At 35.2% G+C, this 15,241-nt stretch overlaps 1 protein-coding gene across 2 annotated transcripts in view; it reads right to left on the reverse strand.

Annotated features, from left to right (window-relative positions):
* CENPE (centromere protein E) overlaps window positions 1-15,241 on the reverse strand; it is a 92,363-nt gene that overhangs the window by 26,952 nt on the left and 50,170 nt on the right. Inside the window, exons 34-42 of one of the 2 annotated variants that reach the window (XM_030924315.1) lie at window positions 14,753-14,911; window positions 13,296-13,454; window positions 12,360-12,650; window positions 11,783-11,941; window positions 11,476-11,607; window positions 9,882-9,983; window positions 7,691-7,909; window positions 5,214-5,411; window positions 4,207-4,410 (exon numbers count right to left, since the gene is read on the reverse strand). In XM_030924315.1, the coding sequence (XP_030780175.1) occupies window positions 4,207-4,410; window positions 5,214-5,411; window positions 7,691-7,909; window positions 9,882-9,983; window positions 11,476-11,607; window positions 11,783-11,941; window positions 12,360-12,650; window positions 13,296-13,454; window positions 14,753-14,911 (1,623 nt within the window). The remainder of the gene's footprint in view (window positions 1-4,206; window positions 4,411-5,213; window positions 5,412-7,690; window positions 7,910-9,881; window positions 9,984-11,475; window positions 11,608-11,782; window positions 11,942-12,359; window positions 12,651-13,295; window positions 13,455-14,752; window positions 14,912-15,241) is intronic. The other variant, XM_010363334.2, reaches the window with a different exon arrangement.

The raw sequence follows: 15,241 nt of genomic DNA on the forward strand, positions 1-15,241 counted from the left end.
TAAAAATCAATAAATGAGGCTTTAACCTTAGGAAACTAAAAATGAGCAGCAAATTAAATCCAAAGTAAGCAGAAGAAATAAAAAGGTTAAAGTAGAAATCAATGAAACTGAAACGGAAAAATTAATAGAGAAAATAAATATCCTAAAAACTGGTTCTTTGAAAAGATCAATAAAGTTAACCTCTAGCTAGGCAAACTAAGAAAAAGAAAAATAATACAAATTACTAATATCAGAAATGGATGAGAGGACATCACTATAGAGCCCATGGACATTAAAAAATATTATGAGCAACTCAATTATTACAACCCACAATTATGAACAACCCACAAATTTGATAATTTAAATGAAATGGATCAATTCTTTGAAAGATACAATCTACCAATACACAAGAAAGGCAGTTTGATTAGGCCTATATCTATCAAAGAAATGGCGTCAGTAATTAAAAACTTTCCAAAACAGAAAGAACCAGGTCTAGATGAATTCAATGGTGAATTCTACCAAATATTTAAGAAATTTAAGGAAAAACTACACCCATTCTCTACAATCTACAATCTCTTCCAGAAGATAGAAACAGAAACACATTCTATGATGTCAGCATTATTCTAATATTAAAACCAGATGATGGATGACATTATACAAGAAAACTACAGACCAATATCGCTCATCAAAATAGATGTAAAAGCTGGGGGCAGTGGTTCATGCCTGTAATCCCAGTACTTTGGGAGGCTGAGGTGGGTGGATCACGAGGTCAGGAATTCGAGACCAGCCTGACCAACATGGTGAAACCCTGTCTCTACTAAAAATATGAAAATTAGTCAGGCATGGTGATGCGTGCCTGTAATCCCAGCTATTCAGGAGGTTGAGGCAGGAGAATCGCTTGAACCTGGGAGGCGGAGGTTGCAGTGAGCCGAGATGGCACCATTGCACTCCAGCCTGGGAGACAGAGTGAGACTCCATCTCAAAAAAAAAAAAAAAAAAAAAAAAAAAGTAAAAAAACATGTGAAAACCGCAACAAAATATTAGGAAGTCAAATCCAATCATGTGTAAAAAAGATTATACATGACCAAATGGGATTTATCCCAGGTATGAAAGGCTGGTTTAACATTCAAAAATCAATTAATGTATCCCATCAAAGGCTAAAGAAGAAAAATCACATGATCATATCAATAGATGCAGAAAAAATATTTGTCAAAATCCAATACCCATTCATAATTTAAAACTCTCAGCAATAGAGATGAACCTGTACAACTTGATAAAGAATGTCTACAAAAAACTACAGCTAACATCATAGTTAATCATGAGAAACTAGAAGTCTTCCTGCTGTGATCAGAAACAAGGCAAGGATGTCCCCTCTCACCTCTGGTTTTCAACACTGTACTAGAAGTCCAAACTAATGCCATAAAACAAGTAAAGGAAATACAAGGTACACAAATCTGTAAAGAAGAAATAAAATAAAACTCTCTTTGTTTACACATGACATGATCATCTGCATAGAAAATCTGAAGGCATCAACAAAAATACTCCTGGAACTAATATGCAACTATAGCAAAGTTGTAGGATAATAAGTCAATATACAAAAGTTAATAGCTTTCCCGTATACCAGTAATTTACAAGTGTAATTTGAAATTAAAAATACATTACCATTTACTAGCACCCCCCAAAATAAAATACATAGGCAAATCTAACAAATATATACAAGATCTATATGAAAAAAACTACTACCAAACTCTGATAAAAAAGAAGAATCAAATAAATGGAGAAATATTCCATATTCATGGATAAAAAGACACGATATCGTTAAGATGTCAGTTCTTTCCATCTATAAATTAGAAGCAATCCCAGCAAAACCATAGGAAGTCATTTTGTGAATAGGGACAAACTAATTCCAAAGTTTATATGGAGAGGCAAAGGACCCAGAATAACCAACACAATGTTGAAGAAGGTCAGAGAACTGACATTACTTGACTCCCAGATTTACTATAAAAATCAGCAGTTTCCAGATTTGCTATCAATGAAAGAACAAATAGATCAATGGAATAGAATAGAGAGCTCAGAAATAGATCCCACATGGTCAAATGATCATTGACAAAGGAGCAAAGACAATATAATGGTGCTGAATCTGGACATCCACAAGTTAAAAAAAAAAAAAAAAAAAAAAAAAGACCTTAAGCACTTCAGAAAAATTAACTCAAGATGGGTCATAGGTTTAAATGTAAAACAAAAACGATGGAAGACAGCATAGGAGAAAATCTAGATGATCTTGGGTTTGGTGATATTTTAGATACAAATGCAAAGGCATAATCTATGAAAGAAATAATTGATAAGCTAGACTTTTTTTTTTTTTTTTTTTTTTTTGAGACAGAGTCTCGCTGTGTCGCCCAGGCTGGAGTGCAGTGGCTGGATCTCAGCTCACTGCAAGCTCCGCCTCCCGGGTTTACGCCATTCTCCTGCCTCAGCCTCCCGAGTAGCTGGGGCTACAGGCACCCGCCACCTCGCCCGGCTAGTTTTTTGTATTTTTTAATAGAGATGGGGTTTCACCGTGTTAGCCAGGATGGTCTCGATCTCCTGACCTCGTGATCCGGCCATCTCGGCCTCCCAAAGTGCTAGGATTACAGGCTTGAGCCACTGCGCCCGGCCTAGACTTTTTTTTTAACATTAAAAATCTGCACTATGAAATACAATGCCACGAGAATGAGAAGACGAGCCACAGACTGGTAGAATATATTTCCAAGACACATCAGATAAAGGACCAATATTCAAAGTATACAAACATTCTTAAACCTTAACAATGAGAAAACAAACAACCTGACTAAAATAGGGGCAACAGACCTGAAGAGACATTTCACCAGAAAAGATACACAGATGACAAATAACTATAAAAAATGTTCAACATCATATGTTATTAGAGAATTGGAGATTGAATGAGATACTACTACACACTTACTAGAATGGTCAAAATCCCAAACTGACAACACCAAATGCTGATGAGAATGTGGAACAACAGGAATTTTATTCGTTGCTGGTGGGAGTGCAAAATGGTACAGCTCCTTTCGAAGACTGTCTGGCAGTTTCTCACAAAACTAAACAAATTTTTACTGTATGATCTAGAAATTGCATTCCTTGGTATTTACTCAAGTGAGTTGAAAATGTATGTCCACACAAAAATATACACATGTATGTTTATAGCAGCTGAACTCATAATTGCCAAAACATACAAGCCACCAAAATATCCTTTGGTAGGTGAGTAGATAAATAAACAGGTACATACAGACAATGGAATATTATTCAGCATTAAAAAGAAATAAGCTATGAAGCCATGAAAAGACATGGGGAAAACGTAAATAAATATTACTAAGTGAAAGTTGTCAACCTGAAAAGGCTATATATACTGTACAATTCCAACATATGACATTCTGGAAAAGGTGATACTATGGAGACGGTAAAAAGATTAGCAGCTGCCAGGGTTTAGGAAGGTGAAGTGATGAATATAGGTGGAACACGGGATTTTTATGGCAGGATAGTAAAATTACTCTGTATGATACTGTAATGATGGATACATGTCATTTTACACTTGTAACTCATAGAACGTACTATGCCAAGTGTGAACCCTAATGTAAGCTACAGACTTTGGGTGATAATGATGTATCAATGTAGGTTTATTGATTGTGCCAAATGTGTCACTCTGATGTGGGCTGTTGATAGGGGAGATTGTTTGTGGAGATGGGATATAAGGGAACTCTCTGTACTTTCTGCTCAATTTTGCTGTGAACCTAAAACTGCTCTTAAAAAAAAAGTTTATTAAAGCACATGAGGCCCAACTAAAGTAGCTGAGCAGGCTTGTCTATGACTTTACCATACTTGCTGCCCATAGCCTTGAAACAGACTCATGTCTTATGATCTCTAAGGCTACTTGTGTAAAAGGCTCAGTTCTTTCAGAAGCAGTGAGAAGGAGAAGAAAAAGAGAATAGTAAAAGGGCTCAAGATTTCACAAGTGGAAACTAAATATTATACAACAAGATTTTGTTACCTTGATCAGTATGAATTGGTAAGGATACATTAGAGGAAGAACACTTTTTACCAAATCAATTTTTTTAAAGCATATACAAACAAAGAAAATATACATAAGTTGCCCTTTTAAGAATGAGTTAGGACAATTAAAGCAAACAGCAACAAAAAAGAAGTAGTACAGCAAAAAGTAATACTTACAATTATTCTGTTATTAAAGAAGTTATTCATTTGACAAATCCTATCATTTTCTTTCTGGATGCCATTTTTAAGCTTTTCTATATCAAAACGAGTATTTAACCACTCTTCCAAAAACCGTGTCATTTCTTTCCTATTACTTAGTATTTGCTGAAATTCAGTCTTTATGGTAGGGAACTCACTTTCTGAGAAATCTTTGAGAATTTCCTGTGTGAAAAATAAGTGTCAAATTGTTTAAACACTAGGAAAGTTTTGATCCAAATATCATACACACACACACACACACACACACACACACACCATAAAAAGAGGGCAATACCTACTGGACTCTTGCTTTTCTTCCTTTTTACATCACTTCTTAATATTTTAAAGTAAACTAAGAAATATAATTGTAAGTTAAAACTTTATTCTAGTTATTTGCATAATATAATTTTGGCAGTATATGTGATGTAACAGATTGTACCTATTAGAATAAAAACTTGTAAAAATGACAATTTTGTGACTAATTGTACAATACCTGAAGTATATCTTAATTTTTATTTTTTGAGATGGTCTCACTATGTTGCCCAGGCTGGTCTTGAATTCTTGGAGACAAGTGATCCTCCTGCCTGAGCCTCTTAAGTGGCTGGAATTATAGGCATGCCACTGGGGCTGGCTTCATGAAGTGTTTCTAAATGTAGCTTCTTAATACATTTAGCAGACCTTACATACATGTTGGGAATTGGATGCCAGCCTCACACAGATGAATAAAAGTAACACATTTCATGTGGAGTTGTTGCAATAAAGAGGTTTCTGACTCCCAGCACAGACGTAAGAAGTTTCCTGTATCTGTGGAGGTCTGAAGGGAGGCTAGTCCATTATTTGCCAGTCTTTATGTCTGGCCAGGTATCACTCTGCAACTTATTTTCAATTTCTGGTAAATGAAAATAGCTCCGAGCACATGAAAAAGTACCTTGCTACTTGATAAAAAGGCTTAAAATCTAATTGAATCCATTTAAAATAAATTATACCTCAATATGTAGATCCATATTCTGGTTCAATTTGAGATCCCTTAATTCTCTGGATGGTACATCACAATCTTGTTGAAGGTGCTGTATTTTAATTAGCAATTCCTTTTGCTTTTCCGCTTCATCAATAAAATCCATTTCAAATTTATTGATGGACTCATGTTGTTCTTCTTTTATTTTTGTAACATAGCTTAACACATACTTGCAGAAAAAATTAAACAAATTGGAAAATGAAAATTTTCTCACATTTACAGGAAGTTTTAATCCTTGAGACTGAGGTAGGATGACATCTCTTATTTACCTATATCCTCTCACAAGTGAGGAAAAGAAAAAGAGCTTCTCTCTATCCCCATTTTCTTCCTCTTAGTATCTTAGGAGAATAACTCCCAGACCTATACTTCCTTATTTCTGACTTCTTATTAGATATACTTCTTGGATGTCTTACAAGTACTTCAAATTCAACATGTTTAAAATGTAACATGATCCCTTTTTCTACAAGTCCTCCTTTTTCTATTGCCCCGTTTTTGGCTAATTACATTGGCAATCACCTGGGTTTCCCAGTTAGACTCATGAGACTCATTTTCAACATCCTATCCTGCCAACCCTGATTGGGTAACCCCGACTGGGTAACCAAGAAGATGATGTTACATGTCTCAAGACTTCCTTGTTGGCTGGGCGCAGTGGCTCATGCCTGTAATCCCAGCACTTTGGGAGGCCAAGGCGGGCGAATCACAAGGTCAGGAGATGGAGACCATCCTGGCTAACATGGTGAAACTCCGTCTCTACTAAACATACAAAAAATTAGCTGGATGTGGTGGTGGGCACCTGTAGTCCCAGCTACTTGGGAGGCTGAGGCAGGAGAATGGCGTGAACCCAGGAGGCGGAGCTTGCAGTGAGCTGAGATCGCACCACTGCACTCCAGCCTGGGGAACACAGCAAGACTTCATCTCAAAAAAAAAAAAAAAAAAAAGACTTCCTTGTCAAGCATATTTAGGTATTTGGCTTCAACGAGACAATAATTTGAATGCCATATGTCTCATGGACTTCATGAATAATTCTAGATGTCTGATTACCAGGATTTGTGGAAGAATTACCAGGGCCTGAAGGGCAATCTACCCATATAGGGCAGATAACAGCTTCCTTATTCCTCAACTTCCACCATTCCTTAACCTATTATAATCTGGTCTCTTCCTTAACTACTCAATTGAAACTGTTCTGACGATGATCACTGATGAGTTCTATTATCACCACATTGAGAGAACATCTTCAGTCCATATTCTGACTCTCTGAAGTATTTGCCACTCATAACTTCATCTCTGACATGCTTTTCTCCACTGATTTGGGTAGCAGCACTTTTGCTAGGTTCTCTCCTGTATCTTTGACTTTTCCAACCTTTAACCCATGTGTTGCTCACTTTTCTGCTACTGACTCTTAGACATTTACCTTTTCCAGAGTTCTGTTTCTATCCTAAGGCTCTTACTCTTCATTATGCTTTCTGGATGATCTTACAAATGTATTATCTATCACTTATATGCTGATCAGTCTCAAATGTTAGTCCTTATTTTCCTCCTGCCAAACCTCAAATTCACATCTAAATGTCTACTTGGTTTCTCTTCTTGGATGTTCCATCATACGTATTTCAGCCCCCAAACATCTCAAATTAAACAATCTCCTGCCTCATCTACTTTGTTTCTCTTCCTATTTTTGAATCTTAGTTAATGGTACCACTATCCACAAACCTCACTAAGCCCAAATCCAAGAACTCCATCTAAACTTCTTTCCCTTATGTCCACTATCAATTATGTAGACCTGCTATTTTAAGCTGCTCAATATTTCTTTAACCTTGTTTGTCCTCTCTAGCCCTATGAAACCTTCCCTAGTAGTACAGTTACATATAAAATCTCATCTGGAACACTGTAACTGCCTCTTATTGCTTTCTGCCACTAGCCTTATCTCCCTCAAACTCATTTCTTCTTTATTCTTTAGTTTAGTACCTAAATGGTAATCAGATCCTGTTACCACCACCACTTAAAATAACTGTCTAATGATTCCCCATCTACAAAAAGGACTCCAAGCTTTGTTATTGAGTCTGGCTTCCACTACAGTTTCATCTTCTGTAACTTTATTTGGTACGTCATATAACTTGCATGCACTTCTATCATTGCACTTAATACCTGTTTATATGTCTGTCTCACCCCAGACTATGAGATCTTTGAGATGTCAACTCTCATCTGCCTCCTGAGCACCCTGACATAATGTCTAGGCCCACAGGCAGAGGTCAGGTGTTGTTGAATGACCAGGTGATAGGTGTATTGATTATCCTACATATTACTGTGCTCAGACTCACATAATCTTTAATTTGGTAGTAAGAATACTAAATAGCAAATATGCCAGCACCCGAAGCAGGACTTACATACATTGATGTTTATAACTGAAATTTACAGCAATATTTACAAGGATATTACTAAAAAAGATGGTACCTTAAGTTTCTTCATGATTCTGTGGAATTCCATGGAACATCTCTGGTTTGCAGTAAAAAGTTTTTCAATGTGTTTGGTTTGTAAATAGGGAAGTGAGAGGTTTGCTTTAACTCTCATTGAAAGCTCTTTTTGGATTTCAATTTCCTTCTCTAAGTCAAGAGACAATCTATTCAAGCACTCATAATGATCATCCATCTCTGAGTATCTCTTCAAAAGCTCCTAAGGAAATGAGAATTCACTCAATTTATAACAATTCATTCTAATATAACAATAAGTTGTTACAACTCTAGAATTGTAACAAAACTCACACTTTAACGTTTTCTGTAGGACAGAAATAAAGATCTTTGTATTTAAAAACAAAAGGAAACTCTTGCTGTCATTTTGGATTACAGAAATAATAGATAATTATTATGGCGATTTAAAAAATTTAAGCAAATATTACAAAGAAAGCCAGGACCAACCATTCTTAACATTTTGATGCATTTTCTTTTAGTTTTTTGAATATCCATGATTTGAATCAACATTGACAAAGTCTGATGAGAAATTTGAGTAAATTCAATTAAGTATGTATTGTAGTTCATGGTTGAGTGCTGGTTTATGTTTACAATAGGCAGTCGGAGTTAGCAGATAAAACAAGTGATTAAGAATCTAACTATTTGTCAGCTTGGTATAGATACTTCACACAATCCTACTCTCTGCCTAGAGTCTGTTTTCTATCCCTTTATCAGATGTAGAGTTCAGGTTCCAGCTGTGCCACTTCTTGACTGGGGAAGTCACTGAGCCATTTTCACAACAGGAAGACCATAATAATTACCACAAAGTTTTCTGGGGTCAAGTAAAATATATGATCTATACCTATATATCTATATAATCTATAAAACAGACACAGTCATTTAGCTGAAGGAGACAAAATTATATTTATAAAAGTGTTTCTATACCCAAGTTTTGAAATAAGTCAGATACAAGTCTGACTTAGTTTAAAATTGAGATTCTACCAATTTACTAGCTGTGTAACCTTGGGCAACTGCTAAACTTCCTTTCTGAGCCGCAGTTTCCTTGTGTATGAATGGAGCAATAAAGCCTATATCATGAGGTAAAACACCCAGTATGGTACGCAGCATACAGTAGACATGCGATAAACCTGGGCCCATAGACTCAAGTGACTTGAGGCTATGCAGGTGACACACTGGTCAGAACACAGGTAGAGAAACATGTAAAATTCAAGTTGCTGTAATCATGTAGTGGGTAACATGTTTAGTTCAGGGTGCTAAACAATAAAACAAGGGCGTTCTCACAAGAATGAGCCCTTTATTCTTAATAATTTAAGAAAAGCTAGATGTTAATCAATCTGGAGTGTTGGAGAGGGGATTCCTGTTTTTGGTTTTAGGATGAATCAGTTACGGTATATAGCAGCATATTGAACACTGACTTATGTCAGGAATGTGCTAAACGATACAGTCATAAACAAAACAAAAATGTCCTTAGAGATCTTGCATTCCAACAGGTGTGACTGCAAATCCTGTTGGCTTTCCCTTCAATGTATATTCAGAATCTCAAGACTTCTCACTACCTCTATTGCTCCCTCTCTGGGACAGGCCAGGATGATCTCTGCCTGGGTGACTGAAATTAGTCTTTATAATGGTCTTCCTGCTTCCACTCTATTTTCAATATAACAATTAAGAGTCATCCCTTTAAAATGTAAGTCAAATTATGTTTCGCTTGCAGTAAAAATTCACCAATGGATCTCCATCTCACTTAATAAAACTCAAAGTCTTTTTTCGTGTCCCACAGCTTGCCTCTTCCCTGATAACTCTCTGAACTCATTTGTTAGCAGCTTGCCCCTTTTCGATGTTCCTTGAACCATCACGGAGTCTTCTGCCTCAGGAACTTTGTACTCGCTGTTCCCTTTGCCTATAAGGGTCTTTTCAGACATCTGTACGGCCTGACCCTTTACCTCCTTCAGGTATTTGCTCAAGTATTACTTTTCTGGTGAGGACTTAAATTCACAAGGTCCCATTGTTGTTTGTGTATGTGTGCATTACACATACATACCTATACTAGGTTACAATGTTTAGAAAAATACTGAGCACTATGGATTCATTCCAGAGGTTCCTTCAATTCCACTTTAGGTTTCAGTAAGCCTTTGGAAGGGAACCAATAATGATTTGTAGTTTTAACAGGAGGTACTTACTTTTATTCTAGAGCACTTTTCTCTCAGGCTTTCTGTAAGGTGCTGTTGTCCATCACTTAGTAACCTTTTTTCAGGTTTTACTTGGTGGTTCTGTTGGTCCTGCTTTGGTAAAAAGAAAATAAAATAAACAGGGCTTTCATCATGACTACATTTACATATAATGTCTAACTGGACACTTAAATTACACGACATTTTAATAATGGAATTAAGTATTACACTTGTAACTCAAAGCAATGTTAAAATGATTAGAAAATAAATAACAGTACCAGTAAGTTTTATAGGGAGTGACTTCAACTCATTGGGAAAAAAGTAGAAAAACCATATAATTTTTGGAGATAGGATTTGTTTTCACAGCTACAAATTAGGTTTTAGGGCCAGGCATGGTAGCTCACGCCTGTAATCCTAGCACTCTGGGAGGATCACTTGAGGTCAGGAGCCCAAAACCAGCCTGGGATACATAGTGAGATCCTGTCTCTATAAAAATAAATACATAAATAAATAAATGAACAAATAACCAGGAAAACAAACACATTAGATTTTAATTTCTGATTCCTACCCTTCCAAATCTCTGCATTATTCACTTGTAGTTTTAAGAGGTGCACTTACTTTTATCCTAAAGCACCTTATTGCCACCAACCAAATATACTTAAAATCACCTGTACTGTCTATTGTGTTTCAAACCCTAGTCATATATTCTTCCCAGCCCCTTGGAAAAGTTCATATTCTGTGTACATTTTGCATTTCTGATTAAAAAGTATAAAGTGAAACAAAAACATTTTCTCCCACTTATTTATCTTGTTCACTACAGTACCTAGAAGAATATTTGTTGAATCAATTAAATCTCTTTATAAACTTAGTTAAGGCCCATATAAAGAAATGAGAATAAAAAAATATTTTTACAGATTTTAATCAACTTATTTGTCTGAACTTTGTTACTTTTAAAAAGAGGATTTAATTAGATATTTTAAGATATATGATTCTGAATATCTATAAATAGTCATACCAGAACAACTTAATTTTTATATTTATCTTGCCTTTTTTTCCTTTTAACTTCGCCAATAAGAGCCCAACTCCAGAACTCCAGCATGTATAGGTAGAGAAATGGGAATATTTGCTCTCTTACAAATCTAATCCTTCAAATATTTCTCCATTTAGAATAATGCTAACTCTTGATTTAAAAAAAACTTTAAAATGTTATATTAAGGGAAATAGTCTGCTTTAACACACTTTATAAAGAATTAAATGTTATTTTCTGAAAATATTTTTGCTTCTTTTAAAACTGTTTTCTATTGTGTGAAAATTATAGTAACCATTTCCCACTATCCTTTACTGTTCATAGAAATTTCCAGAAAAAGAAATAAAAACATTGTAATTCTTTTCAAAAAAGCTTAATTCTTATTAATAGTTACTACACAGGGTAAGATTCTGAACTCACTCTAGCTATCATTTCCCTTAAGGTTGCTACGAATTGGTCCCTTTCCATTTTGAGAGATTCTTTTATCCTCCTTAGCTCATGTCTTTCTTTAGCTACAATTCTAATTTCTTCAAGGCTTTCATGAAGTTTCTTAGTCAACTGGAAGTTATCCATTCTCACATTTTGCATAGATAAGTTTTGGGCCTCAAATTGCTTCTTCAACTGTTCCATCTCATTAATTTTTTTATGACTCATATTGACATCTTCTTTCATTCTAAGCAGATGAAGTTCTTTTTTCCGAAGTTCTTGGATCTTGAGATAATTGTAAAACAAGTTAGAATGTAAGCAATTTTTTCAAGGAAGGAAAATAGTGCCTACTTGTGTTTTATATGCACATGTATATCTACATATCTGTATCTATATCTTTTCAATTCCACGAATAATATGGACAAAGTTACTTCCAAAAGAAGAACAAAACAACACATACCTTTTTCTGTAATTCATCTTTTGATTTATCTAAATCCTTTTGAATGTTTGAAATTTGAGTTGTCTTTTCTAAAATTTTTTCTCTAAGTTTATCAATAGTTTCCTTGTGTTCTTTTGATAGCATATGAGCAGTTTTTAGTTCCTGTTGTATTTCCAGATCCTTTATTGTTAGAAGAAGTCAAGAAATGTAATGACATAAAAGTAATTACCTTTACTTAATAATTAATAAGTTTAAACAAAATCTTAAAAACTATATACTCACAGTTAAAAACAAGCATTATACAACCTCCCAAATTAGAACAGTAAAGTAAAATTTCCTGCTGGTAGCTTCCTCCATAGCCTTCTCCTTTCACACCACTTGGACATCTTTCTAAATCAATATCACATAAAGAGTACACCATTCTTATGCTTAGTTTTCCATTCTTATGCTTAGTTATCCATTATACAGATAGTGCCTTATTGGTGGACAGTTAGATTACTTCTAGGTTTTGGTCACCACACACAATGCTGCAGTGAAGACTGTATTTTTGCCCAAATACGTGAATATAATGGTAGGGTAAAGAGAGAACACAACTCACTCTAGCTTTGGTTTCTTGTAGGCTTTCCATGAGTTGGTCTCTCTCCAGTTTGAGTGTTTCCTCTACTCTTCTTAGATTATCTCTTTCTTTCATTACAGATTTCATTTCTTCAAGGTTTTCATGAAGTTTCTGAGCCAAATTTAAGTTCTCCGTTTCTATTTTACTCAGAGTTAAGCTTTGGTCTTTTATTTGCTTCTTTAGTTGCTCCATTTCGGACACTTTTTTCTGTGTCTCATTGACATCTTTTTTTAACTTAAAAAGTTGATGTTCATTTGCCTTAAGTTCTTGATTCTTAAGATAATCATAAAATAATACGTTAGGTGGCTTTTTAGGGACAGATAAATAATAGTTTCTAAATTGATTAAGACAACTGTCTACTCCTGTTACTCTCACTGATATCTTGCACAATTCCACATAGAATTTTACTTTCTTTTGAGGTATAACACATATAAAGCATGCTAATCTTCAATGTGTAACTTAATTTATTCTTGACACAGGAATAAATCTATGAAACTACAACCCAGATTAAAACAGAGAATATTTCCAGCACTTCATAAAGTTTCTGCGTGCCCCTTCCTAGAGACAGCCGCTATTCTGACCTTTATCATCCTGGTTCACTTTTGCCTGCTTTTGAACTTATATATCAAAATGTATGTATCCATTTTCCTGCTGATGAACATTTGAGTTTTCAGTTTTTTGCTAGTTTGAATAAGGGTGCTATAAACATTCTTGTGTCTTTTTATAGAAGTATGTATGTACTCTTTTCTCTGAGGTACATACCCAATAAGTGGAAATGTGGGCCTCAGGCAGGCTACGTCCAGCATTAGTAAATACTGCCAACGTGTCTTCCAATGTGGTTGAACCATTTTATATCCCCAACAATTTTAGGCACAGATAAATCAGATATCCAATCAAACAATCCCCCCACAAAAATACCTTTTCTTGTAATTTAGCATTTGAATTTTCTAAATCTTTTTGTATATTTGATATTTTATCTGTCTTCTCAGAAACAATTCCTCTGAGTTTGTCAATAGTTTCCTGGTGCTCTTTCAGATGCATGTGAGCAATTCTTAGTTCTTCTTGTTTTTTCAGATCCTTTATCATTAGAAAAATTTTAAAAACAGTGACATATCTTAATATTAGTTTTTTAAAAATAAAGTGATATATTTTCTTAGTAAAAATAGTAACAGTGTTACTCTATATCTTTGCTATTAAGTTACAGGTTTTCTCCTCCTCGTCCTCATCTCTTTACACTCTACTTCTGCTTTTCAGAGGCAAACACATTACACATATATTACTTTTTTTAAGTGTTGCATAGTATTTTGACATACTGTTTATATTTACTGTTTCCTTCCGAGGAACATTTAAGATTGTTTCACATTTTTAATTTTAAAATCACTATAATAAATAACCTGTGGTATATGTATATGTTGTGTTTGTATATACACACACACAGTCCTTTAACAGTACATATGTAGGCTAAAGTCCATAAAGAAAATGCTAATTGCAGACTTGAACATTTTCAAGAGCAGTACCAAATTAAAAGGCTGTATCATTTCATTCTTGCCAACAGTCATACTTGGTTCAAAGAAGGGCTCATTGCTGTAAGACAATACATTGAATTGCTAGAGAGAGGAATGGGCTTATTTTAGCTTCTATTTCTCTAAGACCTTCCCTAACTTGGTCTCGCTCAATTTTAAAGGTTTCCTCTACTCTTCTTAGGCCATCGTTTTCCTTAGTAACAGATCTTACATCCTTAAGGTTTTCATGAAGCTTCTGAGTCAATCTTAATTTCTCCATTTCTACACTTTCCAGAGTTACATTCCAGGCCTCTAGTTGCTTCTTTAACTGACCCGTTTGATACATAATTTCCCTAAGATTATTTTTTACTTTAAGAAGTTGAGGCCGGGCCTGGTGGCTCATGCCTGTAATCCCAGCACTTTGGGAGGCCGAAGCGGGTGGATCATGAGGTCAGGAGATCGAGACCATCCTGGCTAACACGGTGAAATCCTGTCTCTACTAAAAATACAAAAATTAGCTGGGTTTGATGCCATGCATCTGTAATCCTAGCTAATTGGGAGGCTGAGGCAGGAGAATCGCTTGAACCCGAGATCATGCTCCTGCACTCCAGGCAACACAGAGAGACTGTCTCAAAAAACAAACAAACAAAAAAAGCTCTTTCTTCTGAAGTTCTTGGATCTTGAGATAATCACACAATAAGTCAGGATATCAGTAGACACAAAAAGATCAATGACAGTTTCTAAATTGAGTAGCCCAAGTAAGTCTTCACTTGCCTTCAGTTTTAGGGTACTTCATATCTTGTTTCATTACACAAAAAGATTTGATTCAAACTCTCAGTAACTGAGAGTTTAAAAAAATATTTAAAAAAATACCTGTGCTTTTAAGGCAGCATTTGAGTTTTCTAAGTCCTTTTGCATATTTGATATTTCATTTGTTTTCTCTGAAACAATCCCTCTGAGTTCATCAATAGTTTCTTGGTGCTCCTTCAAATGCATGTGAACAATTTTTAGCTCCTCTTGTTTTTCTAGGTCCTTTATTAATAGAAAAATAAAAATAATACATTGAGAGTAATACCATTCACACGGTATAGAAAGGTATAAGGCAGGAGGTAAAAAATCTTCCACCCTCTTCTGAGGCCTCCTAATTCTCACCCTCTAAGCTACTTTTAGATGTCAATACATTCTAGATACATTACTCCTGAACTTACCCTGTTCCCTAACAGGACACTTCACACTTCAAATCAGCACTACGGCTCTACCACATTTTTTATTTGTGGCATAGTATTCCATGATGTGAATGTGCTACACTTATTTAACCAGTTCCCTACCAATGGATGGTTAGAATTTTCCCTGTTTTTGTGT

The sequence above is a fragment of the Rhinopithecus roxellana genome, chromosome 2 (genome assembly GCF_007565055.1).
Source record: "Rhinopithecus roxellana isolate Shanxi Qingling chromosome 2, ASM756505v1, whole genome shotgun sequence".
NCBI classification, from domain to species: Eukaryota; Metazoa; Chordata; class Mammalia; order Primates; family Cercopithecidae; genus Rhinopithecus; species Rhinopithecus roxellana.